Source organism: Scyliorhinus canicula, chromosome 18 (genome assembly GCF_902713615.1).
Source record: "Scyliorhinus canicula chromosome 18, sScyCan1.1, whole genome shotgun sequence".
In the NCBI taxonomy this organism is placed as follows: domain Eukaryota; kingdom Metazoa; phylum Chordata; class Chondrichthyes; order Carcharhiniformes; family Scyliorhinidae; genus Scyliorhinus; species Scyliorhinus canicula.
Window position 1 is genome coordinate 119,870,768 of NC_052163.1, and position 12,449 is coordinate 119,883,216.

At 48.5% G+C, this 12,449-nt stretch overlaps 1 protein-coding gene across 7 annotated transcripts in view; it reads left to right on the forward strand.

Annotated features, from left to right (window-relative positions):
- celf5a (cugbp, Elav-like family member 5a) overlaps positions 1-12,449 on the forward strand; it is a 512,219-nt gene that overhangs the window by 432,207 nt on the left and 67,563 nt on the right. For 4 of the 7 annotated variants that reach the window (XM_038777515.1, XM_038777513.1, XM_038777516.1 and 1 more), the window contains 2 exons: positions 657-785; positions 1,941-2,020. In XM_038777515.1, coding sequence (XP_038633443.1) covers positions 657-785; positions 1,941-2,020 — 209 coding nt within the window. The remainder of the gene's footprint in view (positions 1-656; positions 786-1,940; positions 2,021-12,449) is intronic. The other 3 variants (XM_038777514.1, XM_038777517.1, XM_038777520.1) reach the window with 1 other exon arrangement.

A 12,449-nucleotide genomic window follows, 5' to 3' on the forward strand; every position in this document is an offset into this window, starting at 1 on the left:
AAGTCAACCGGGGTGGATGGGAAATATCCTGGGACCCTGAGGGGAAATAGTTGGAGATTTTCAAAAACTATGAGGGACCTGGACAGAGTAGATGGGGAGAAGCTATTCCCGTTGGTCGAACGTTGGCGAACCGGAGGGCACTGATTTTAAGGTGATTGGCAAATGAGGCAATGGAGGCACGAGGAGAAATATTTCACACAGCGAGTGGTTACAGGATGTGGACTGCACTCCCTGGGAGTGTGGTGGAGGCAAATTCAATCGAGACTTCTGAAAGGGGATTAGATAATTACCTGAAGAGAAAATATTTGCGGGACAACGGGGGGGAAAGGTAGGCTTGGGTGAGCTGCTCTTGCAGAGAGCTGGTGAAGACACAGTGGGCCGAATGGCCTCCTTCTGTGCCATAACTATTGTATGTTTCTATTCTGTGATTGGCATTCCAGAGCTGGGGTGTGGTGGGTTAACTCTAAAGCGTACCCACCTTGCTCTGACAATGTTTGGTACTTGAATGGCCCAAAAATGAGAACTGTTCCAATCACATTGCCATCTCTTACCTTGATGAGTAAAAGGTCACCACAAAATCCTGGAAATAACCCCCATTCCTACATGCAGGTCTGCAGTCTCTGAACTGTACTAAACAATATATCTCTTTGTTTCAGAAGACAGAAAATTATTTGTGGGCATGCTAAACAAACAACAGACAGAGGATGATGTGTACAGACTCTTTGAATCTTTTGGCGTCATAGAAGAATGCACAGTTCTACGAGGACCTGACGGCAACAGTAAAGGTGAGTCATGAAGATGAGATCATCAGCACCGAGCGTTGGATGTTTAAAATGATGCCCAAACTGAGGGGTTTGATGGGGTAGTCACTGGAAAGATATTGTCAGCAGGGTGAGAGGTGTGGAAGTGAAAGTGCGCACTCTGCTCATTCCCTACCCCACCGTTCAGGTTGTCACATCAAACATCGGACAGATGAATAGCAGCCATACAGAGAAAAGGCAGCCAATTAAGGTGCAGGATGGGATGGAGGGGGGGGGAGGCTCCTGTGCCGGTGTTATGGTTATTGTGGCTGGAGGGGAGGAGAGGGGTAACGCCATGAACAGGATAGTCGATTACGGCGCCAAATTTACCGGTGCCCTGCTCTCTGAAGCCTCCGCCTTCATTCCTTTATAGACAGCTCAGAAAAGTTAACAGAAACGATGTAAAAACATACTGGAGGCCTGACCACCTTCCTCCAACAGATCTGCTGTCACCCATGGTCCCCGGGGGCAGGCCTTTCTTCCCTCCCTGTGCCACCTCGTCACACTTGCCGTAAGGCGCCTCCCAAACTTTTTCGGGACCGACAGGCACTAAGTAACTGCAGTGGGCAGCAAACAAGATTGCACCAATTTGGCTCTTCAGCAAGCTCAATCGCTTGCCAATTGGTGATTTAAAATGGTGGATGGGCTTCTGATTTATAGACCCGCCCATCTTGTGTAATATCTGAGGCTGGCGTGATGATATCATATTACTGACCAACATCATCACGCTGAATTTTACGTTCACACATGGCTGAAGGTTCTATCCTGACTGTAAATACCCAACCCGGTGGTTTCAGTTGTGGGAGAGGCAAAAACTAAGGCTATAAATATAAGACAGTCACTAATAAATCCAAAACGGAGTTCAGGAGCAACCTCTTCTCAGGAAGTGGAGAGGTTGCGGAACTTGCTACCATTTGAGGTGAATAGCGAGATGTATGTAAGGGGAAGCTGGAGAAACACATGAGGGAGTGAGGAACAGAGGGAAATGGTGATAGAATGAGGTGAAACTGGGGTGGGTGGAAGCTTGTATGGAGCATAAACACCAGTATTGACCATTTGGGCTGAATGGACTGTCTCCCTGGCACACACGCTATGTAATTCTACCTTTGTTGCCCTCCCCACTGTTTTTCTGTTTTGCAGGTTGTGCATTTGTGAAGTTCTCAACACACGCTGAAGCTCAGGCCGCCATTAACGCACTACACGGCAGTCAAACAATGGCGGTGAGTATTAGAACAAAGAAAGAAAATTACAGCACAGGAACAGGCCCTTCGGCCCTCCCAGCCTGCGCCGATCCAGATCCTTTATCTAAACCTGTCTCCTATTTTCCAAGGTCTACTTCCCTCTGTTCCCGCCCGTTCATATACCTGTCTAGATGCCTCTTAAATGATGCTATCGTGCCCACCTCTACCACCTCCGCTGGTAAAGCGTTCCAGGCACCCACCACCCTCTGCGTAAAAAACTTTCCACGCACATCTCCCTTAAACTTTCCCCTCTCACCTTGAAATCGTGACCCCTTGTAACTGACACCCCCACTCTTGGGAAAAGCTTGTTGCTATCCATCCTGTCCATACCTCTCATAATTTTGTAGACCTCAATCAGGTCCCCCCTCAACCTCCGTCTTCCAATGAAAACAATCCTAATCTACTCAACCTTTCTTCATAGCTAGCACCCTCCATATCAGGCAACATCCTGGTGAACTTCTTCTGCACCTCTCTAAAGCATCCACATCCTTCTGGTAATGTGGCGGCCAGATTTAGGATTTTGCAGTTGGGTGAGGTGTGGGTGACACTTGTAGAAGGGCACACGCGGACAGTAGATCAGAACATGTTGGGAGCAAGCCTAACGTGTACTTTTCAATGTGTACTTTTAAAACTTCAACCACGGGATGTGTGAGTCACTGGCCAGGCCCAGCATTTAGTGCTGATCCATCCTTGAAGGTGGTGAGCTGTCTTCTTGAACCGCTGCAGACCTGATGGCGTAGGTACACCAACAGTGCTGTTAGGGAGGGAGTTATTATTGTTCGTGATAAAACTCTTCACCTAAATTAAGGACAGCGCGATGACGTTTGCTGTCGTTGGCAGACAGGATTTCAAAATACCTTTCAATTCGTTTGCTTTTTAATTGGCCATTTCACGTGGATAAGTCGTTTGAAAGTAAATGAGGAGCAAAACTTTCGTGCAGCCCAAGGCAGGGGCACCGGTTGGCAGTCGTGGAGGATAACTTTTAGGGTCTGGTGCCAGGAAATTATTCTTTGCCAAAAGACAAATCAATAGCTGAAGCAGTTTTCCGGGAAGGGTTGTAGAGGCTGGGATACTGGTCCAGGCAATGCTGGCACAGTCAGCGTTCTGAATGGAAGGTGTTCTGTTCCCCGGTGTGAATGTCCCTCGACTCAAAACAAAATGAAGATAATCCAGGAGTGCGAAATCCACATTGAATGCCAAACGGATATCCTCAAGGTAATAATAAACTCATTTAGCTGGGTCTAAACACAGAAGAACCTATAGCCCTGCTGCAATAAAACCAATTATAAAAGTACCTTTTGTTGTTCATTGTTATCCACAGACTGCACATTTCAATGGATTCCTATTTCCACAGAGGGATGAGCATTAATCTGCAAAGCTGAGAATAATATTTTGAAATGAGAATGTTCAGCTTAATAGCTCAAGTGTTGAGAAGCAATTGGCTGCTAAAGATACCAGGACACACACCGGCAGGCAGCACATTAACTAATTAAGTAGCTGCTCAGTATCTAGCCTGGTTCGTTACCTTTACTGCTCCCCCGACCTCAGACAGTATGAGTTGCAACTTGGCGGGAAGGCAGCCAGTTCTTTTTCAAGTTAGGTCACTCTCTCCACCCTCTGAGTTGCCCCTTAAAACTAGGACTGAAGCCAAGATGCTCAGAATTTTGGATTTGACGAAGGGCTTCATTAGATAGCTGGACAATGAATGGTGGAACTGTCTAATTGCATAGTGCATCAATCCACAAACATTCACTCCCTCTGCACAGTGGCTGCGATGTACACCATACACAAGACTCACTGCATCAACTTGTCAAGTCTCCTTCAGTCGCACCTTCCAAACCCATGACGTCTGCCACCGAGACCGACAAGGGTAGCAGACACACAGGGAACATCATCACCTTCAGGTTCCCCTCTAAACCGCACACCATCCTGATTTGAAACTATGTCGGCTGTTCCTTCACCATTGCTGGGGTCAAAATCCTGGAGCTGCCTCCCTAACAGCACTGTGGGTTTACCTACACCACGCGGACTGCCGTGGAGGGTTCAAGAAGGTCATCCACCACCACCTTCTCAAGGACAATTAGGGATGGGCAACAAATACTGGCATTGCCAGTGATGCTCACTTTCTATGAATAAATAAAAATATAAAAATTCACCTGAGGAAGGAGCAGTGCTCCGAAAGCTCGTGTTTGAAACAAACCTGTTGGACTTTAACCTGGTGTTGTAAGACTTCTTACTGTGCTCACCCCAGTCCAACGCCGGCATCTCCACATCATTAAAAATATAATTAAAAGACCACATTTGATTAAGTGCTTTGCCCCCGTTGGAATAAAGTTATGCTGACCAGGAAGGTGCTAAGTACTATCCCTGGTCTTTGCTGAGTTTATGTTTCTCAACCGATGTGGAGGGAGGGGAGGTGCTGAGTTTTGGAGAGGTGCTGGGTGTTGGGGAGGGTTTGGATAATTTTCGGAGGGTGCAGAGGGGGGCAGGGGAGGAGGTGAGTTTAAGTCTGCAAGTAGGCAGAAAAGAAGGGGTAATTTGCTATTCCCTGTCTTTACTCCAGACCCCTGCCCATTGTTTCCTTTCAAATAATCATCCCATCTCCCCTTGAATGCCTGGATTGAACCTGCCTCTACCACCCTTCCAGGTCCTGGATTCCAAACGTCAACCACTCGTTGTGTGAAAAAGTTTTTGCTCGCATCATTTTAAATCTGTGCCCTCTCGTTTTTAATCCTTTTACAAGCGGGAACAGTTTCTCCCCGTCTACTCTGTCCAGCCCCCTGATGATTTTGGACGTCTCTTATCAAATCTCCTCTCAGCCTTCTTCTCTCCAAGGAGAACAGTCCCAACCTCTCCAATCTATCCTCATAACTGAAGCTTCTCAACCCTGGAACCATTCTTGTGAACCTCTTCTGCGCTCTCTCCAATGTATTCACATCCTTCCTACAGTGTGGTGCCTCGAACCGTACACAATGCTCCAGCTGAGGTCTAACTAGTGGCTTGTATACGTTCAGGATAACCTCCGTGCTCTGGTACACTATGCTCCTGTTAATAAAGCCCAGGTTTACCTTATTGTTGTTTAACTGCTCTCCTTTCCTGTTCTTCCAACTTTGCTGATCTATGCATATATCATAGAATTTACAGTGCAGAAGGAGGCCATTCGGCCCATCGAGTCTGCACCAGCTCTTGGAAAGAGCCCCCTATCCAAGGTCAACACCTCCACCCTATCCCCATAACCCCATAACCCAGTAACCCCACCCAACACTCAGGGCAATTTTGGACATTAAGGGCAATTTATCATGGCCAATCCACCTAACCTGCACATCTTTGGACTGTGGGAGGAAACCGGAGTACCCGGAGGAAACCCACGCACACACGGGGAGGATGTGCAGACTCCGCACAGTCAGTGACCCAAGCCGGAATCGAACCTGGGACCCTGGAGCTGTGAAGCAATTGTGCTAACCACAATGCTACCGTGCTGCCCAGGTCCCTCTGTTCCTGCCCCCCTTTAACAATTTTGTACATGAAATGCAAATTATTTATTTCTTCAAATCAGTTTACAACTGGGCAGGGAATGATGGAGGCTGTAGTAGCTGAGATCCAGAACATACGAACATATCAATTAGGAGTGGGAGTCGGCCACTCGGCCCTTCGATCCTGCTCCACCATTCAAAAAGATCATGACCGATCTGATCATAACATCAACTCCACATTCACTCCTATCACCTTTTGCCCCCTTGCTTATCCAGAATCTATCTAGATCTGGCTTAAAATATTCAAATATTCTGCTTCCATTGCCTTTTGAGGAAGAGTCTGAGAAAATATTTCTCCTCATCTCTTTCCTAAATGGATGACCCCTTATTTCTAAGCAGTGGAGGAGAATGATGGGATTGTGATTTTTAGCGTGGTTTTGATGAAAATCGTGAGAGCTTATCGGCTGATTCTCCTATCCTATTCTTACTGGCCTGTTGCATATTTCCAGAACGTTTAGTACTTGAATCAGATAATGTTCAAAATTGAAAAAAAGAACCTTTTTATGTAACAAAGAACAGAATCATAGAATTGAGTGCAACTCATCTAGTCCCACATCCCAGCCTTTTCCCTGTAGCACTGCAAATCTTCTCTTTTCAGATAATTATCCAATTTTCTTTGGAAAGCCAAGATTGAATCTGCCTCCGCCACACTCACAGATAGATCATTCCGGATCCTAACCACTGAGTGCATGAAGGAAGCTTTCCCTCATGTCATTTCTCCTTGTTTTGCAGTTCGCCTTAAAGTCACGTCCTCCAATATTTGGCCCATTTCTCCCCGTTTATTCTGTCACTCATGATTTTGAACACCTCTATCCAATCTCCCTGCAAACCATCTCTTTTCTAAGGACAACAGTCCTAGTTTTGGTAATTTATCCGTGTAATCAAAGCCCCTCATTCCTGGGCCAATCTTCGTGAGCCTTTCTTCACCGGCTCCAATGCTTCATCTCCAAAGTGCCGTGCCCAGAATTGGAGGCGAGACTCCAGTTGAGGCTAAAGCAATGTTTGGAAAGGTTCAGTATGACTTCTCTGTGCATCAGGATGCCACAAGTCTTGCACATCTGCTGCATTATTTTGTGAAGTGCAGTCACATGTTCCCATGCGGATTAATATAGCAGCCATTTTACACACACCAAAACCGCAGATCTCGTGAATGTCTGGCTAATCTGCTTGTGCCGATCTTGATTAAGAGAGGGTGTAACTGGGCTGCATTCTCTCGAGTTTCAAAGAATGAGAGGTGATATCATTAAAACCTATAATATTCCTGCAGGGTGTGATTGGAGTCAGGGTGTGGGTAAGCATGCACAGATACATCATATGTACATAGGTAAACATGCACAGACACATATGTACATAGGTAAACATGCACAGATACATATGTACACAGGTAAACATGCACAGATACATATGTACATAGGTAAACATGCACAGATACATATGCACATAGATAAACACACATGCATGGATACATATTCACAAAGGTAAACACACACATGCGCAGAAACATATGTGCACAGGTAAACACACATACATGGATACATATGTGCATAGGTAAACAGACACATGTACAGATACACATGTACATAGGTAAATATATATGTACATAGGTAAACACACATCCATGCACAGATACACATGTACATAGGTAAATACACGCACACAAAGATACATATGTGCTAAGGTAAACACACATGCACAGATATATTTGTATATATGTAAACAAAAGCTTGAACAGGTACATAGACACATAGGTAATCACACACACATGCAAAGATGCATCTGTACATCACACATGCACAGATACATGTGTACATAAGTAAACACAAGTATGCACAGATACATATGCACATAGGTAAACACACACATATGCATATACATACAAACATACGTAAACATGCACACATGTAAATGCACATAGGTAAACACAAGCATGCATAGATACATATTTCCATAGGTAAACATGCACAGATACATATGTATATAGGTAAACACGCACAGTTGCATATGTACATAGGTAAACACACACATGTACAGATACATGTGTACATAGGTAAACACACAAGCATGCACAGATACGTATGTACATAGGTAAACACACATGCAGATACATATGTATGTAGGTAAAGGCACACGCATGCACACATCCATATGTACATCTGTAAACATGCATAGATACATTTGTGCATAGGTAAAGACACAAGCATGCACAGACGTACTCATGCAGATAAACCTGCACATTTTCCAGCAGGTAACAGTTTGGAGCAAGTACCCTGGGTGAAATTCTCCGACCCCACGCAGGGTCGGAGAATCGGCCGGCAGCGGCGTTAATCCCGCTCCTGCAGGGTTTTTTATTCTCTGACCGGCCAAAAACCGGCGTTGTGCAAATCCCGCCGGCAGCCTCTGAAAACAGCTGGCGCCGGCGGGATTTCATTATATTTTTGTTTCAACAAATCTCCGGCCCGGATGGGCCGAAGTCCCGTCGACGTGGCCACGGGTCACGTCGGCGAAAAACAGAGTAGCTTTAAAACGGCGTCAACCATTGATGATGGTTGACGCCGTTCAGTGTCCGAGGGCGAGTGGGGGGGGGCGAGTGGGGGGGGGGTTTGGGGGCAGCGGCGTGCAGAGAGGGGGGGGCGACGGATGGCCGGGGCCAACGCACCGTCGCCCCCCCCTCTGCACGCCGCTGCCCCTACCCCAACCACCCCCCCCCTCACCACCCCTACCCCCCTCCCCACCACCCCTACCCCCCCTCTCAACGCCGCAACCCCCCCCCCCTCTCAACGCAGGGTTCCCCCCCTCAACGCAGGGTCCCCCCCCTCTCCTCCGGTACACACACACACCCCCCCTCTCAACGCCGGTACCCAACCCCTCCCCCTCCCTCTGAAGGCCGGTACCCCCCCCACCCCCCCCATGAAGGCCGGTACCCACACACCCCCCTCCCTCTGAAAGCCGGTACCCACACACCAACCCTCTCTCCTCCTCCCCCCTCCTTCCTCCTCCCCCACATTCCTTCTCTGTTAGTGGGGTGGGGGGGTGCGGCGTTAGTGGGGGGGGTGCGACGTTGAGAGAGAGGGGGGCGGCGTTGGAGGGGGTAGGGTTGTGGGGGGGTAGGGGTGGTGGAGGTGGGTAGGGGCATTGGAGGGGGGTAGGGGTGGTGAGGGGGTCGTGGTGGTGAGGGGGTAGGGGCGTTGGGAAGGGGCAGGGTGGTGAGGGGGGGGTTGCGGTAGGGGCTGCGGGCGTGCAGAGGGGGCGACGGTGCGTTGGTCCCGGCCATCCGTCGCCCCCTACCCCCACGCCGCTGCCCCCTACCTCAACCCCCCCGCACCACCCCTACCCCCCTCCAACGCCGCCCCCCCCTCTCTCAACGCCGGTACCCTCCCCCCCTCCTCTCAATGCAGGTACCCCCCCCCTCTCCTCTCCTCTCAACTCAACGCCGCAACACCCTCCCCCCCTCACTCAACGCCGTAACCCCCCCTCTCCTCCTCCTCTCCTCTCCATGCCGCAATCCATCCCTCCCTCCCTCCCTCCCCTCTCTCCCTCCCTCCCTCCCCTCTCTCCCTCCCCTCCCCTCTCTCCCTCCCTGCCCTCTCTCCCTCCCTGCCCTCTCTCCCTCCCTCCCCTCTCTCCCTCCCTCTCTCCGGCTCTCCCCTCCCTCTCTCCCTCCCTCCCTCCCCCTCCCCCTCAACTCCGCAACCCCCCCCCCCCCCAACAAACGCCGGGTCTTTCTCCTCTCCCCCCCTCCCAAACGCCGGGTCTCTCCCTTCTCCCCCCCCCCCCCCCCCCCCCAATGCCAGGTCGCTCTTCTTCACCCCCCCCCCCCAATGCCGTGTCGCTCTTCTTCACCTCCCCCCCCCCCCCCATGCCGGGTCGCTCTTCTTTCCCCCCCCCCCCCCCAATGCCGGGTCGCTCTTCTTTCCCCCCCCCCCCAATGCCGGGTCGCTCTTCTTCCCCCCCCCCCTCCCCAATGCCGGGTCGCTCTTCTTCCCCCGCCCCCCCACCCCGCTGGGTCTCTCTCTCTCCCCACCACACAAACGCCGGGACTCGCCACTTCCGCAGCTGGTGAAACTGACGCCTATCGTGTCAGTCCGCTGCTGGCCCTTCCGGGAACGGAGATTGCCAGCTTAAAAGAAGGCCCAGACGCCGGAGTCATGCGCACCGCTTTTTCCCGCCGGAAATGGGCGTCACGTCGGTCCGCGGAGAATTTCGCCCAGGGGGCTTTGTTTTTCTCCCTGATGACACCAAGCGTACAAAGCCCAAAATCAGTTGCCAACCACAACCAGCCTGAGGCGCCCTAGCTTAGCCCAGCTCAGAATAGCGTCATATCACTCCATTTATCAACTATCAGTGGGGTCACGCCGTGAAGCCCTGAGGGGATATTGAGCTCAGAAACTGTTCCGAGAACAGTGCCCTGGCATTTGCCTGTTGTACCTGGGCCATTCAGTGCAGTGCAGTGCACAGCTTGTTGTCCCATGAATGATGGGTGGGGGTGCACGATTAGCAGAAAAGATCCGCGTTGAGAGATTCAAATGACACTATCAAGCCACAAGAATGAAGCGCGAGTGATTTCTTGTCTTCAGATGGCAAGATGATCACGTTAATCCTCATTTCTCCCATCCACTCATACATTTTTACAATATGTTTTACAATTATGAAGATTGTAAGACTGTTCTAATTCTTTCATGGGATGTGGGTGTTGATGGCAACCCCCGTATTTGTTGCCCATCCATAATTGCCCTTGAACTGAGTGGCCTGCTAAGCCATTTCAGAGGGAATTTAAGAGTCAACCAGATTGCTGTGGGTCTGGAGTCACATGTCGGCCAGAACAGGTAAGCACAGCAGATTTCTTCACCCTAAGGACATTAGTGAACCAGATGGGTTTTACAACAATCATGGTCACCATTACTGTGACTAGCTTTATCATTCCAGATTTATTAATTAAATTCAAACTCCTCCAGCTGCTATGGTGGGATTGGACTAATTTTGGACTTTGCACACTTGGTGTCATCAGGGAGAAAGACAAAGGCAGGATACTTGCTCCAAACTGTTACCTGCTGGAAAATGTGCAGGTTTATCTGCATGAGTACGTCTGTGCATGCTTGTGTGTTTACCTGTGCACAAATGTATCTTTGCATGTTTACAGATGTATGTATGGATGTGTGCATGTGTGTGCCTTTACCCATGTCCCATTAGCCTGCATCTCTGGATTACTAGTGTAGCGACAATACCACTACGCCACCTTCTCTCCTATTGTTATTTTTTGGGACAGTTTCTCTAATTTAAGGTAAAATGGAGGGAATCATGTGACCTGTTCTGAAGACTACATGACAACAGGCCTGGGTGATGCAGCTGTTTAAGATTAAAGGGAAGCCCGAGTTCTTTTTCCGGAAAGATAGTGTAAGGTGTTCACACTTGGACACATAGACAACAGCAACTATGCTTACAGTGTCTAGACTGGTAGTCTCCAACATCCCAGGAAGGTATTGAGAATGTCAGATTCTAAATGGTTATGCTTTAAACTTTACTTCCATTTGCTTCCAAGACAAAAGAGTTGGGATCGTATGGATAGCTAATACAGCATTTCTACCTGCGATCAAAGCCCATGTGATTCATGTTATCATGGAGATGGATTTTGAAAGGGAAAGGGTTCCTCCTTGAAACTTTCAGACATAGTTAGTCTGCCAGGATCCCCCAAAGAGGGGACAGCTAGTGGTCAAGAACGCAAGTGGGAGCTTGCCCTTTTGAGTGAAAAGACTACATTTGTGAGGATTTGAAATGAGACTGGAAGATTTGTCTAGCTTATGCTAGAGGGAAAATCTGCAGGAAAAAAATCCTCACCAGGAAAACCAACTCTAGGGTTAAGAATTACATGGCTGGGAAAGGAATAGAAGTTAACCATCGGGAACTTAAAATCACTTTGAATTGGGTCCAAGAAATTCAAATGATTACTTTAGAAACAAAGTAAAGTATACTTGTGAATGATTTTTTTTAGTTGTATTAAAAGCAAAAGGGGAAGTTCTGTTCTGTAGTTTGAAGTTTCCTACAACAATAGTGTTGGTCAATATTGCTTTTAATCTGTTTATTACAGTGGAAGACTTAAAAGAACAAAATCTTGTTGTGCCAGCTTTCAGTTATCAGCTGGGAGTTTGAATTTCTATTTTTAAAGTTATAGATTATAACAATGTGGAAAGTAATCTTACTTATTACAAATTAATCAAACTCACATTTGCTGTGGTAGTGTTGGTGGAAGTGGGAAAACGTTTATGTGATTTAGATGCACTCAGAGATTTCATTTTACTTCCTATGCAAAGAAACTGTCCTTGAGATTGGCTGGGAGCCAAATTGGCTTTTCAGCACCATCTTTCAGCAAATGAAAGCCTATTTTGCCAGAGCTTCCTCCCGTTAGATATGAGGGCTGGTGGAAAGTGCAACCTTTTCTTTTGGCGGGGAAAATGCTAATGGAAAGACCGTGGAAGTGGGACTAACCTGATTGCTCATCAAAAGAGCTGTGACTGCCTTGATGGGCTGAATGGCCCTTTCTGCGCTGCACTATTCTGTGATAAGTTCCCAGTTTTGACCCAGAGTCTGAGGTAACTGACGTAACATGACACAAGTCAATTTGACCCATGGTGCCTTGCCTGAGGCTGCTACAATTGGCCTCAGTACCACAGGCTTAAGTGGAAATCAGGCTCCCAACCACCTTGTAGGAGCCTGGTTCAAATATGTTAATGATGTATCCAAAATCTCCAGGACAGGGGGCTGGATTCTCCCCTGTCGGGATTCTCCGTTGCGCTGGCAGCCCGGGGATTTCCCGACAGCGTGGGGCTGCCCACAATGGGAAACCCCATTGGCCGGCTGGCGAGACGGAGAATCCTGGGGGC